The sequence below is a fragment of the Rana temporaria genome, chromosome 5, assembly GCF_905171775.1.
Source record: "Rana temporaria chromosome 5, aRanTem1.1, whole genome shotgun sequence".
NCBI classification, from domain to species: Eukaryota; Metazoa; Chordata; class Amphibia; order Anura; family Ranidae; genus Rana; species Rana temporaria.
In genome coordinates this window covers 300,677,226-300,691,173 of record NC_053493.1, presented here as the reverse complement: position 1 = coordinate 300,691,173, position 13,948 = coordinate 300,677,226, and the positions used below count along the sequence as shown (strand labels likewise).

The 13,948-nt window shown below is 40.9% G+C and overlaps 1 protein-coding gene across 1 annotated transcript in view; it reads left to right on the top strand.

Moving 5' to 3' along the window:
* Positions 1-13,948, top strand: part of ROCK1 (Rho associated coiled-coil containing protein kinase 1) — a 192,913-nt gene that overhangs the window by 80,778 nt on the left and 98,187 nt on the right. The window contains exons 3-5 of the mRNA XM_040354048.1: positions 6,500-6,600; positions 9,723-9,860; positions 13,527-13,702. Coding sequence (XP_040209982.1) covers positions 6,500-6,600; positions 9,723-9,860; positions 13,527-13,702 — 415 coding nt within the window. The remainder of the gene's footprint in view (positions 1-6,499; positions 6,601-9,722; positions 9,861-13,526; positions 13,703-13,948) is intronic.

Genomic DNA, 13,948 nt, shown 5'->3' with positions numbered 1-13,948 from the left:
TACAGAGCTGATCTTCATAAACAATTCTTTCCTATAATATAACGCACAGGTCATTCAGGGGAAACTCAGTCCTTTATAATGGCAAGACATTGAAATTTGTTCTGAGTGTTGCGCTACTCTCCTCCCACTCGCATTGTGAAACACTTTACTAGTCCATATATAGTTTATGTGTGAGCAAAATAAATATGCTTTCTTCTTTTTTTTTTTTTTTTTTTTTGGGTGACGCTTCCATTTGTAGAGGATGTACATCACTCTCATTTTTAGACTTGTGCACTATATGTAATAAATTATATATATTTTTTTATTTAAAAAGGGGGGAACTAATGCACAAAACCAATGCGCAAAACCAATCTATCCAGGGCAACTAAGTTCAATAAAATAAAATATAAATAAATCTATAAAGGCAGCAGCCACTACTAAAACAGTGATCACGCACCAATAAGCATATGTAAAACAGGGAGTGTAATGGCGCTTGCCAAAGGGAAACTACAATAAAATAAGATATATTACACACATAACAACGTATGAGTATTGATCAGTATATTCAATCAATATGTGTTCCACTCCTAATTTCCTTAAAGACCCTTCATGACATCCATAATTCAGGTGTGAAGGGTAGGAGTAGTGGATATAATAGATGGAATAGATTTACAATGATACTATGGAAATCATTGATTAAAGTGAATGTGCAAATAAGATGTAAACAAGAACTTCCAGTGATACCGCCAAAATAAAGTGCTCAAGTGTTGACGTGAATACAAAATCCCAAATAGGAAGTACTTTGTATATAAATTACAAAATATTATAGCAAATAAGCCAGTGTGCACAAAGATCAAAAGTGCAAAGTGAATAAATAATGTTATAAAATGATTTCATAGAGAATATATATATAAAAAATATATATATTTAAAAAAATATATCATAAATATATTATAAAATGTTCCAGTTGATATGGTGTTCAGATTGACTTCCAAAATTCCATACAAAAAATGTTCAAAAATTGTGTTCCAAACGTGCAAATAAATAAAAAATTGAATAAAGTGAAAAAAATATATATTCAAAGTGCAAAATTTCAAGATTTCCCAGCGGTGAAAAAGTTGTTCAAACCAATGCTCCAATCCACCACACGATCCTCCAGTGTAACTGTGCAGATAGGATAGATAATGCTAGCCTCTCACCTCAATTGCGATCATACAAGCCTGTTGGATAGGGGATGAAACCCAGCAGTACACACTCTGCATACAGGAAGGTTCAGGTAGCTCCGATCCTTCACCTCCAAGTTCCTCCAGACACTCTCAAGAGAAGCAAAAGGCAGGCTCCATAGTGCAGTAAATCAATGGTAATTTAATAAAAATATAGTAACACTCACAATTATAACGGCTGTGAACAGCATGCAGATACTCCACAGTATTGTTTACAGATGGTCAGCAGATCTCCGCTCTCGGCCGCGAGCGGAGATGACGTCACCAACGACACTCCTCCTTCACCTGACGCGTTGCGTAGCAGAACAACGCTACTTAATCATAGGTATTCATAGGTATATAAATATTTTTTTATTACTATTTTGACATTCTGCTTTAGAGCCGGTTCACACAGGGGCAACACGACTTCCAGCACGACTTTGGGAGGTGACTTGGACACGACATGAGTATGAATCATCAGGCAACTTACAAGGCAACTTTCCAGTGGCCAATCAAACAACAATCAGCTCTGTGGGAGGGAGGGAGGGAGAGGGAAGGGTTTGCCTGAGAAATGTATGTTATCTTCCTGTATTGTTGCTTCAGTTAAGACAGTGATCAGACTTCTGAGGTGACTTCCATTGAAATCAATGGGTACAGGTTGCCTACAAGTCGGATTGAAGTAGTACAGGAACCTTTTCTGAAGTCGGAGCGGAAGGCTCCATTCACTTCCATTGATTTTCTCAACCACACGACTTGGGGCAGCTTCAAGTCGGACCCCAGGTCGCCCCTGTGTGAACCGGCGCTTACATAAAACACATGAAGAAAGTGGGATTGACCATTTTATGGACTGATTCAGTATGAAGCATAGCAACTTGTATTGGTTGCACTTCAGGCCAAGTTGAAGGGTGGTAATGTATATATGTGCGGTTAAGCTGCAAATGGCATCTGACTGGTGTTTACATGCTACGGTGACGATTAGGGATGCAACCCACGATTAATATGATGAAAACCTAAAGTGTGGTGTGTGTATAGTTTAGGTAATATGCAAATTACAATACAATTTCTGCTTGAATATCTATATGCAGTGGTAAATATAACTAACCAGCTATATGGTTAGGGAACAAAATATCTAATCCACTCTGAGAATAACTGACAGAAGATATAGTGTGTGTGTGTGTGTGTGTGTGATATAAATTAATAATATTTTTTATATAATATTCTCACGCACCTTCATTTTAAGAGGGAAGTTTCAGGGGAAAAAAATGTATATTTCAAATGAACTTCGAAGCAAAATAAGTGTCAGTTTATCAATGCAGCCTCCCCAGTGCTGGATTACACAGCGCCACCATCTCCTGTTTGCCCAGCAATCTACACACAGTCATTCTGGCCCAGCTCCTGTGATACAGAACAGTGGTCCAATACTTGGCCAGGATGCAGGGCTGTACGTGACTGATCTCTGGGTAAACAGGAGATCGGCACTCTGTGTAATCCAGCGGCGCCCGCCCCTTCCACTCAGACGGTAGGAATCAGCGTATAACACGCACACACAATTTCCCCCTAATTTTCAATGGGAAAAGGTGCTTATTTGCTGATAAATACAGTATTTATTATATATTTTTTCCTTGTGTTAAATGTTGTTTTAAGAACATAGGTTCAATTTTCTAACTGCTAGTGGGGTCACTTCGATGTTAGTTTTTTTTTTTTTTTTTTTTTTTTACACAGTGAAGGGAAAATCCGAAGGGGTAGAATAGAAAACTTTTCTCGACGGACGGAATTTTTGGACAGTATTTAATTTTTCTTCAGAAACATCCCATATATAATAATAATAATATATCCAGAAGTAGGATAGTCAGAGTATTTTACATGGGAGTCAGACATGAAGCTATATAAAGGTTGGTGGGGGGAATATAAATCTTTTATATTAAAGGAATGAGACTTTTTTTTTTTTTTTGTACGGCTATAATTTTAAATAGAATGCAGAATACTGGTAAATGTTTGTTTAATGTAATTGCAATGTATTCTTATTGCCTCCAATCTATCAGCCTCCAGCTTCTTTCAGTTCAGATGCTGGTCTTCCCTGCATAGAGCACTTAAAGCGATTTTGTAAATGTTTTTTTTTTTTCTTTACAACAAACTTGTCATACTTTCCTGATCTGTGTAATGGTTTTGCACAGAGCAGCCCTGATTCTCCTCTTCTGGGTTCCCCCACTGATACTTCTGCCACCTCCTGCCTTAAGAGTGCACCACGAGCAAGCCACAAAGTATAGTATAGTGTCCAGCAAGGTAAAAAAAACTTCTGCCTTTTCAGAATCGTTCTCTTCCTTCTGCAAGAAATTCTGTGTCTCGCAAGGCACTACTCTCTTTCTGACATGTACCGTTTGGACAGTGTACTGAGCTGCATATGTGCTACACTGTGTATTCTGTATATATGGATGGTGTACTGAGCTGTATGTCTGCTGAATTGTATTTTCTGATTTTATAAACAAATGATGTATTCTGTATACAGGCTAACTAATGGGCTAACCAACTAAAAGATTTTAAAAATAGTTAAATATTTTTATTATCGATTATATCGATTAGTTGTTTCAGCCCTAGTCACAAAGCTTTGCGTCCTCTGCAAAATCTGCCGGCATTTATTGACGGCTTCCCGGCATAGTAGATTTGCGCTGTAGCTATCATTCGCTATAGCGCAGAGGGGAAGTGGTTAAATATCAGGAAATGGAGTGAAGCACACATTCAGCTCGGTACACCGTCAATACATGTCAGTAAGTGCCTGAGAACTTTTGAACAATGCCACATGGGACACGTAGTCCTGGGAAGGAAGTGAGTGGTTCTAAAGGCAGTTTTTTTCACCTTGCTATAGGGGTGCTCTATACTATACTTTGTATTCTGCTAATGGGGTACTCCTGAAGGCAGGCTGAGCCAGAAGCTTCGGTGAGGGAACCCAGAAGAGGAAAATCGGGGTTACTCACAGAGCAGGTACATATAACATGTTTATTGTTTAAAAAATAAAATAAAAATCACTTTGAAGACTGTGCAGGTAAGATTACCATCTGAATCTAGCAAAGGTGGAGGCTGATAGACTGGAGGCGATAGAAGGTATTACAATTACATTTTAAAGTAAACTTTTACCAGTATTGTGCATTATAATTAAAATGATCATGTCCATGTTAAGTCTCAGCTTTTAGTATTACTTTATTATAAGATTTGGATCTCCCTTCCACCCTTCATATAGCTTCATGTCTGACTCTTGTATCCTACTTCTGGGTGTATTATTATTATTTATATGATATAAGTCGGGGTTCGCCAAAACCCGGTCGCCATTGCGACTAGAATTAGTTACCTGGGGCATCCTGTGTCTGTGCTTCCCCGCCGCGCAATCATGTTGGGCCACGCCAGCCTGTAATTGAGCCTGTGGCCCTGCGGCCTTCTGCAGGCCTAGGCTTTCTTTCTGTGATCTGGCGCCATCTTGTGGTGGCCGTTGGTGGGACAAGACAACCAGCAATGCTAATGGAGCTTCCCTTGTCTGTTTTCCTGCCATCTCCTTCCCTCTAATTAGAACCCCCAAACATTATATCTATTTTTTATTCTAACACCCTAGAGAATAAAATGGCGGTCATTGCAATACTTTCTGTCGCACTGTATTTGCGCAGCGGTCTTACAAGCGCACTTTTTGGGGAAAAAAATATAAAAACAATTTTATTCAAAAATAAGACACCTGTAAAGTTATCTTTTTTTTTTTTTTTTTTTTTTTAATTATATATTGTGAAAGATATTGTTACGCCGAGTAAATTGATACCCAACATGTCACGCTTCAAAATTACGTCCGCTTGTGGAATGGCGACAAACGTTTACCCTTTAAAATCTCCATAGGCGACGTTTAAAAAATGCTACAGGTTGCATGTTTTGAGTTGGAGGAGGTCTAGGGCTAGAATTATTGCTCTCGCTCTACCAATTACGGCAATACCTCACATGTGTGGTTTGAACACTGCTTTCATATGCGGGTGCTACTCACGTATACGTTCAATTGTAATTCTTCATAATTACAAAGTTTATTCTTCAAGAAGGACAGGCAAAAGACAATGCTTACATATTGGCAGCTGATAACACATGGCAAGATGGTAATTCATAAGGTTTCAGAAGGAGGAAATAGATGTTATGATGGTATGATGGTACGTCTTCCTGCTCGGCTTCCATAGTGAAAGCTTCCTGCTGGGTGGGCTTCCTACCCCCATCTCCCTGTAGGGTCGGGTGACCCCAGAGTTTCCTAGCTAGCTTCTCAAACCACATGGATTCTTATACTGTTTTAAAAGCCGAGCTAAGCATATTTACTTTTAGAATAGCTCCAAGAAAGGTGGTGATGCTCCTGTCACAAACGTAACACCCACTTGTATATATTAACACATCTCCACCCATTGTCTTGATGTAGAACTCCAAAAATACATGTAACCTACACAGCAACTGACCTTCGACTGTCCTCAAGAAACCTCAAAATGGCCATGTTTAAATATTAATTCTCAGAAACCTTTATCACATAAAATAGTAATAAATTCAAAATCTAACAAGGTGTTGTGTAGTCCTTACACATTCCTGTCCTAGGGTGTCAATGCTGCTCACTATGCTTGTCACACTAGGACAGGAAGGGAGTTATTGTCAGGATTACCATAAAGGAAAAAAAAAAAAGACCGATTTGTTGCCTAAAAATAGGTTAAAAAGCATATGTTCTATTGGAATAATGCATGCTTCACTAATTTTTATAAATGTAAAGCTTTTAAGGATTTTTTAAAAGCATTTTACAGCTGCTGGACTAATTCACATTCAAGTAGTTTGATTCATTGTTGTTGCCAGGCTGAGATAGCCGTGCGAGTCATAAAAAAAGATAAGTAGCGTGTTTTCTAAGTCAAAAATATATGAAAATACTGCTATTCACATTTTATTAAGCCGTGGCGTTTCAATGTAATAGTTCAATGTTTGTAGAACTCTAGCATTTGGAGCTTTTTCCATACAATCTCATGCCAATGTTGACCCTGGTGGATTAAAATAGCCTTTTTTCATCCATGACCAAATTTGGAGCTGAAATATCTGCCCACTGGGACTCGGTAAATTTATTCTAGTTTATGGAGTGACAGTTTTATACAAATAATTATTGTTATTCCCAGTGCATGGTTTAAATTAAAATCTAGTATTCCAGTATAAAACAAGCAGTCTGTTGCCAGTTTTTCATCTGTCTTTCCCAGTGTTTTATAGTCTTTCTGGTAACTAAAAAGTAAAAATAGTAATTGCATTGATTGACTTTCTTTCTTTGTTTTCAAATCTAGATAAAGATACGATAAGTAAAGTCAGAGATCTACGTATGAAAGCGGAAGACTATGAAGTAGTAAAAGTCATTGGCAGAGGAGCTTTTGGTGAAGTTCAGTTGGTATGTATTTCTGCTTGATTGTGAGTTATAACACCAGTCAGGTGTTAAAGGGGCACTCTATCCGGTTCCACACTTCATCATTTGTCCAAAGATTTGTGTCGGGATTTGTTAATTGAGAGATCTTCTGATACATGCAATATAGGCATATCATACTGCTGTTCTATATACCAGAGAAAATACTTGGTGTGATAATACATTTTTGGAAAAAATGTTTTTAGTATATTGTTGTAGTCCTACAGGGCTGTAGTTTTTGTGTGTGTGTGTGTGTGCGCATATATATATTTTAAGTGGGCAAGTGTAGCTTTCCATCAAACTAAGGCCCCTTTCTCACTGGGGCAGGAGCCGCGGTGGTATAGCGCCGCTAAAAATATCGGCGCTATACTGCTGGATTTGTCGCGGGATTCGGCCGCTAGCAGTGCGGTATTAACCCCTGCTAGCGGCCGATAAAGGGTTAATACCGCCCACAATGCGCCTCTGCATTGCGTGCGCTATTGCCGCGGTTTCCCATTGTTTTAAATGGGAAGGAGTGGTGAAGGAGCGCGGTATACATACTGCTCCTCTCACCGCTCCTCTCACCGCTCCAAAGATGCTGCTGACAGGAGATTTTTTTTATTCTCTCCTGCCAGCGCATCGCCTCATGCTTTCACATTGAGGTTGCTGGGCAGAAGTTTTTCAGGCCGTATAGCAGTGCCTGAAAAACTCCTCAGTGTGAAAGGGGTCTTATGCAAAAAAAAATTTGGAGTACTAAACTGTTTTAGTGTAGCTCTAAAGGCACAATATTTTTTTACCTCAATGCGTTCTTTGCATTAAAGTGAAGTTCAACCCTATAAAAATTACACCAAAATTCTAGAAAAAAAAAATGGAAAAAATAAACCAAATTCTCTTTTCGTGCATGGACGGACACAGCTCCTTAAATCCTGTCTTGTGGCTATAGAACAGGAACATAACATAGGGAACATAACCCACAAGTCAAGAATTAAGGAGCTGTGTCCGTCCATGAGGTGAGTACAAAAAATCCTGGGCTCTGTGCTTTCATAGGCGCACGCGTGCACACACACACACACACACACACACACACACACAACCCCCTACGTACAGGATTTGACTGATAGCAGCAATCGCCAATGTCTTGTGCTGCTACCTGTGAGACCAGAAAGTAGAAGTGGTGCAGCAGATGGGGACAGTGCTGGATAGTCAAAGAAGCCAGGTGAGGGTTTAGGGGGGGGGGGGTGGAGAAGTAGTGGGGTGTTAATTTGCCTTCATGTAGGGAGTGCATTAAAGTAAAAATCACCTAGACATTAGAGCCACTATTTTAATTTTTAACCACTTAAGCCCCGGACCATTTGGCAGCCTAAAGACAAGAGGTCTTTTTACAATTTGGCACTGCTTTAAATTGGGAAATGCGCGGTCATGCAGTGTTGTACCCAAACAAAATTTGCGTCCTTTTTTTCCCCACAAATAGATGGTGTGTGGGGGGGGGGGGTTGGGCAGGGGTAGGCCCCCATATGCTTGCCGTTGTCGATGTATATCGTCGTGCGGTGGTCGGAAACTGGTTAATAAAGGTGCAAGTTTATGTATTACACCAAATTTATGAGGATTTGTAACTCTCTTGGTTCTGATGGCAACTCATGCACAAAATTCGGGTAGTTCTAAAATGTGACAGATTTTGCAAAAGTGTATCTTATGTCTAAAAGTGGCGCAGCATGAGCCAAATTTAAGTACAAGTTCTAGACGAGTAGATGAATTTGGCATACTCTTCACCACTTTTGGAATGCATGAGAGAAAATGTCTAATTTTTTTTAAAGGGGTTGTAAAGGTAAAAGTTTTTTTTTACCTAATGCATTAAGGTAAAAAAAACATCCGACAGCGCCGCCCCCCTCCCCCCGAGCCACCGTTTTACTTACCTCACCCCTCAAAAGTCCCGGGTGCGTTCTCGTCATCCTGTTCGGTTTCCAGCCTGGCCGTTGATTGGCTAGGCTGGGCAGATTGATAGCAGCGCAGCCATTGGCTGGCGCTGCCGTCAATCAGAGGATGATGCGGCGCGCCTGGGGGCGGGGCCAAGTGATACAGACGGCGGCTATGGCCGCCGCTGTATCACGGGAGCGCGCTCGCAAAAGCTTTCCACCATGCGAGGGAGCTCGCATGAACGTGGAAAGCTTTTGCGAGGAGCAGCAGAGACAGCCACCGAGGGACCACAGAAGACATGGATCTGGGCCACTCTGTGCAACACTAACTGCACAGCGGAGGTAAGTATAATATGTTTGTTATTTTTAAACAAAAAAAATCTTGCCTTTTAGTGTCCCTTTTAAGCCCAGTGTGCATGGACCCTTAAAACCCGAATTATGAAATTTGACCTAGGCACATATATCTGTAGTGTTTTACTTATCTTTCTCCAAAGCCCCTAGTCCTGTCTCTTTCTGCTGCTTTATTCTTCTGTTACGAGCATGATGGCTTCTGACAAGGGCGATAAAAGCAGCTGATAATTTGTGTGCTATAGATTAGCAGAGCGCTTGCCTATTAACAGCACAGCTCTGCATGCATTTTCATTCCTCTCACTATGTGGAGTGGATGGGGGGGCGCGGGTTTGCCTTTCCTCCAATCAGCTGTCACACAATGTATGCCAAGAATACACTCTGGCTGCTGGAACAGGAAGAAGAAAATAACATGATGAACACTTTCTAAAGAGTATAGAAAGCTGAAGACAGCAGATATATACATGTAAAACTTGTATAGGAGGGTCTGGTTTTTGGCATGAACCGCCTTGCCATCTATTCCAGGTTATTTTGTGTGTTGGGCTCAATCCTAGTGCCCAGTAAGCAAGTGGTTTAATGAGCATTGCTTCGTTCTTTATCAACACACATGTGAATGAGCTTTTTAACTTGTACTTGTTCTGTGAGAAACTGACTGACTGATCCTTTTTATGTACCTCCGTAAGGGTGAAAGCGGTCAGAGGGATTCCTTGACTTTTGGTCATCCAGGGAATTGCCAGAGGGTAAAAATACAGATTTAGTTTTCCTAGAAGTCACTTGCTATGGGTTGGATATTTTGCAAATCTATCTTTTAGGAGTTGCTCAGTTTTAACTGTTTTTATTTTGTGTGACCTCTTGTCTTTCTTTAACAAGGTAAGGCATAAATCATCAAGAAAGGTGTATGCAATGAAGCTCCTGAGCAAGCTGGAAATGATAAAGCGATCGGACTCTGCGTTCTTCTGGGAAGAGCGAGACATTATGGCATTTGCCAACAGCCCCTGGGTTGTGCAGGTATGTTGGAGTGGTACGCCTTTGTGGCTAAGCTGAATAATGGCTTTTTTTTTTTCATGCTGCTTGTAGATTTATGTGTTTTGCAAATGGTGCTGTACATTCCAGCACCTCCAGGCTAAAGGTACATTAAATCTATTATTTATGCATACTTTTTCGTTAACATTTGAACTCTGAAAAAGCCCCTCTGTATGTTTGCAGCATATTTTCCATAAGGAGAAAGCACCTACTTTTGTAAGCTTCTCTTAAATGCTGGAGAGGGCAAAAGCTGTGCAGATGAACCTATAAGGCTGTAGTGGGGTGGCGTCTGAGAGGGGCAGAGTTTTGTTACGGTAATTAGAAAATCCCTGCATTCAGCAGAGTGAGGCTGCTGAATTTGATCTCCTTTTGGTGACTAAGGCCTCATTCACACGCTACGGAGTCACCTGCTCCCGTCGGCTCAGCGGGAGATCAGTCCGCAGATCTCCGCTGAGCCGACGGATAACAAGCTCCTCTCTGCTCACTGAGCGTGGAGGGGCTTGTCGGGCACCGCTGTCTCCCTATGGAGTGATCTGATGAAAACGGACAGCATGTCCGTTTTCATCAGATCTTACCTGATTCGATCCGCATGGACGGATGGGGACGTGGCCCCCATACGTCTGTTTTTAGCGGGTCGGATGCCAGCGGACATGTCTCCGCTGACATCTGATTCTCCATAGCGATGCATGGAGCGGCCGTTCAGGTCCGTGACAGACGGACCCGAACGGTCCGAAGTGTGAATGAGGCTTAAGAGTCTGGTTGAAAAAAAAAATGTAAATAAAATCGTCACAAGGGACATTACATAGGAGCAAACACGGTAGTGTTTGTGCTGTTGTCCCCTCTTTTAGTAGAAATCCTGCCCTTTTTTATTCCACCCCCGCCGCTGTAATCTTTTAGTGTGGCCGAGGTTAAAGCGGGGGTTCACCCAAAAAAAAAAATTCTAACATTACATTGAGCCAAGTTGTTAGAATGACATTAGGCTGTTTTTTTTAATTTCCTTGCCGTACATACCGTTTTATCTATATTTTCACCGCGGCTTCCGGGTATGTAATCTGCGGGACTGGGCGTTCCTATTCACATGCTAATTGATTGACATGCTTCCCACCGGCGCATACATACGCGCCACGAGTTGCCGAAAGAAGCCAAACGTTGGTGTGCAGGCGCCGTATAGAGCCGACTCACAGTCCGGCTTCTTTCGGCAACTCGTGACACGCTGTATGCGCCGGTGGGAAGCATGTCAATCAATGTGAATAGGAACGCCCAGTCCCGCAGATTACATACCCGGAAGCTGCGGTGAAAATATAGAGAAAACGGTATGTACGGCAAGGAAATTAAAAAAACAGCCTAATGTCATTCTAACAACTCGGCTCAATGTAATGTTAGAATTTTTTTTTTGGGTGAACCCCCGCTTTAATGGAGAAAACAGAACGGTCACAGGAACTCATGAAGGCTGCTTAACTCCGTCCCCCAGAAGCCGTACTTCAGCTACTATGAATGGTGGCTGATTGAATGGTCCGCCCCCCTCGTCCCATATTTAAAGCTCACGTTTCATTCATAGAAGCTTTAGGATGGCTAATATGAATAGAGGAGCTGGGCAAAAAGAGAGCCATAGTCGGGCACTGTTGAGTGCATGTTGCAGCTTTGTCGGGTGCATTACTACAGTTGGACTGAAAGATTACGGCATTGGGGGTAAAATTGGAGGCGGAGGATTCCTACTTAAGGCTAGGTTCACACTGCTGCGAATTCAAAATCGCGGTAAAATCGCGATTTTTACCGCGATTTCTCGGCTGCAATTTTCCCGCGATTTCGGCCGCGAAATTGCAAAAAGTAGTACAGGAACTACTTTTTGAAATCGGTGCAGCGCCGCATATGCGGCGTCGCACCGATTAGGACGGTGCCATTGCCGGCAAATGCAGCCGATTTGAGATGCGATTTGACATGTGAAATCGCATCTCAAATCGTACCAAATCGTACCCAGTGTGAACCTGGGCAAAGGGATAGATGGCAGAACAAATGTCACATATCATTAATCATAAGTAATGTCACTTCTGCTGATTTTTTTTTTTTCTTTAAAAAAAAAAAAGACTTGGCCTTGAACTGTATTGGCTGTCAGTGGCTTTGTTTTTCTTGTTCAGGTAATAGTCACTTAAATCTGCAGGCCAAAAATAAACCAATTAAAAGCTGGCCTAAACTGAAGCTTGAAAAACATTGCTGGCAGGCAGGTTTTTACTTGCAGTGGAGAACACTGTATGTTTCGTCTCGAAAAAAAAAGAAGTCTTACCTGCCTGCCAGCTATGTTTTTTTTTTTTTTTTGTAAATATACACTGAGCCAGCCATGTGCAGCTCAGTATATAATGCCAGGATCTGCAGGTTGCATCCACTCCCATGTACATTTGCATCACCTGCACGTGGGAAAGTCTCCATAATGTGCTGATGAAAACCTTCCGTACAGACGAGTCGTGAGTTAATGTTCAGACGTGAGAGAGTCAACACAACGGACTACTAGCATTTTCTGGAGAGCAACGAGTAGTCTGCAATGCAGGCCCTATGTTCAATAAGATTTTGGAAGGACATCTTTACACATGGACTGTTGTGTGGTGCACAAATCTACCAATCTACCTCTAAAATAAATGGGGCGGCTTGCTTTCTTTTGATTGTGTTACCTTGGTTAGTAGAATTTACGGTAAGGTAAAAATGTGATCAACCTGTACACCTCTATGTATGCAAGCCTTTTACTTCAGCAGCATTTATTAATAGGGGCGGGGCAAGCCACGCCCCCTAACAGTTACAAGCACTCCCTAGGACACACTTAACACCTTCAGCGCATTCTACAGGTTAACCCCTTCACTGCCAGTGTCAAATTACAATGGTCCCAAAATGGTGTCAAAAGTCTCCGATGTGTCCGCCATATTGTTGCAGTCACGATAAAAATAGCTGATCTCCGCCTTTACTAGTAAAAATAGATAAATATATTAATAAAAATGCCATAAAACTATCCCCTATTTTGTAGACGCTATAACTTTTGCGCAAACCAATCAAACGCTTATTGCGATATTTTTGGTTAAAAATTAAATAAAAATAATTGTAGAAGAATACGTATCGGCCTAAACTGAGTAAAAAAAAAAATGTTTTATATTTTTGGGGAATATTCATTATAGCAAAAAGTAAAAAAATATAGTTTTTTTTTTTTTTTCAAAATTGTCGCTTTATTTTTGTTTATAGCACAAAAAATAAAAACCGCAGAAATTGGCAAATACCACCAAAAGAAAGCTCTATTTGTGGGGAAATAAGGATGTCGATTTTGTGTGGAAGCCACGTTGCACAACCGTGCAATTGTCAGTTAAAGTGACGCAGTGCCGAATCACAAAAAGTGGCCTGGTCTTTGACCAACAAAATGGTCCCGGTCTAGTGGTTAATGACATAGTATAATGTTTTAATAATCATTCTGTTAACCTGGCTAAAGCTAATTGTACATGTGAATTGGGGGTCACAAATACAGATTCATTAATTGGCATACATTTTATTTTGATAGTGGTTCCAGTTTTTTCCATCTGTTTCCTGTAGCTTATCTATTTTTAAAGAGGTGTTACTATCGGGACAATCAATAATTGCCTTCTAACCGAGACTAGTTTATTTCTTTTCTCTATGCAGCTGTTCTATGCCTTTCAAGATAATCGTTATCTGTATATGGTGATGGAGTACATGCCCGGGGGAGATCTTGTAAATTTAATGAGTAACTATGATGTTCCAGAGAAATGGGCACGGTTTTACACAGCTGAAGTGGTTTTATCACTAGATGCCATTCACTCAATGGGTTTCATTCACAGGTAGGCAGCAAAATTACCTATTTATTTATATCTTTCCTTTCCACGCCGTGTATTTGTTTTAAACTGCATAGATGTGAACTCGATCTTAATGGTGACAAAGTGCCAGTATAAATCATTTTAGACTGTAAGCTCCAATGGGCAGGTCCTCTGATCCCGCTTATGTTGAATTGTTTTGTAACTGTACTGTCTCACTCCATTTTGTAAAGCGCTGCGCAAACTGTTGACACTATATAAATTCATAATAAT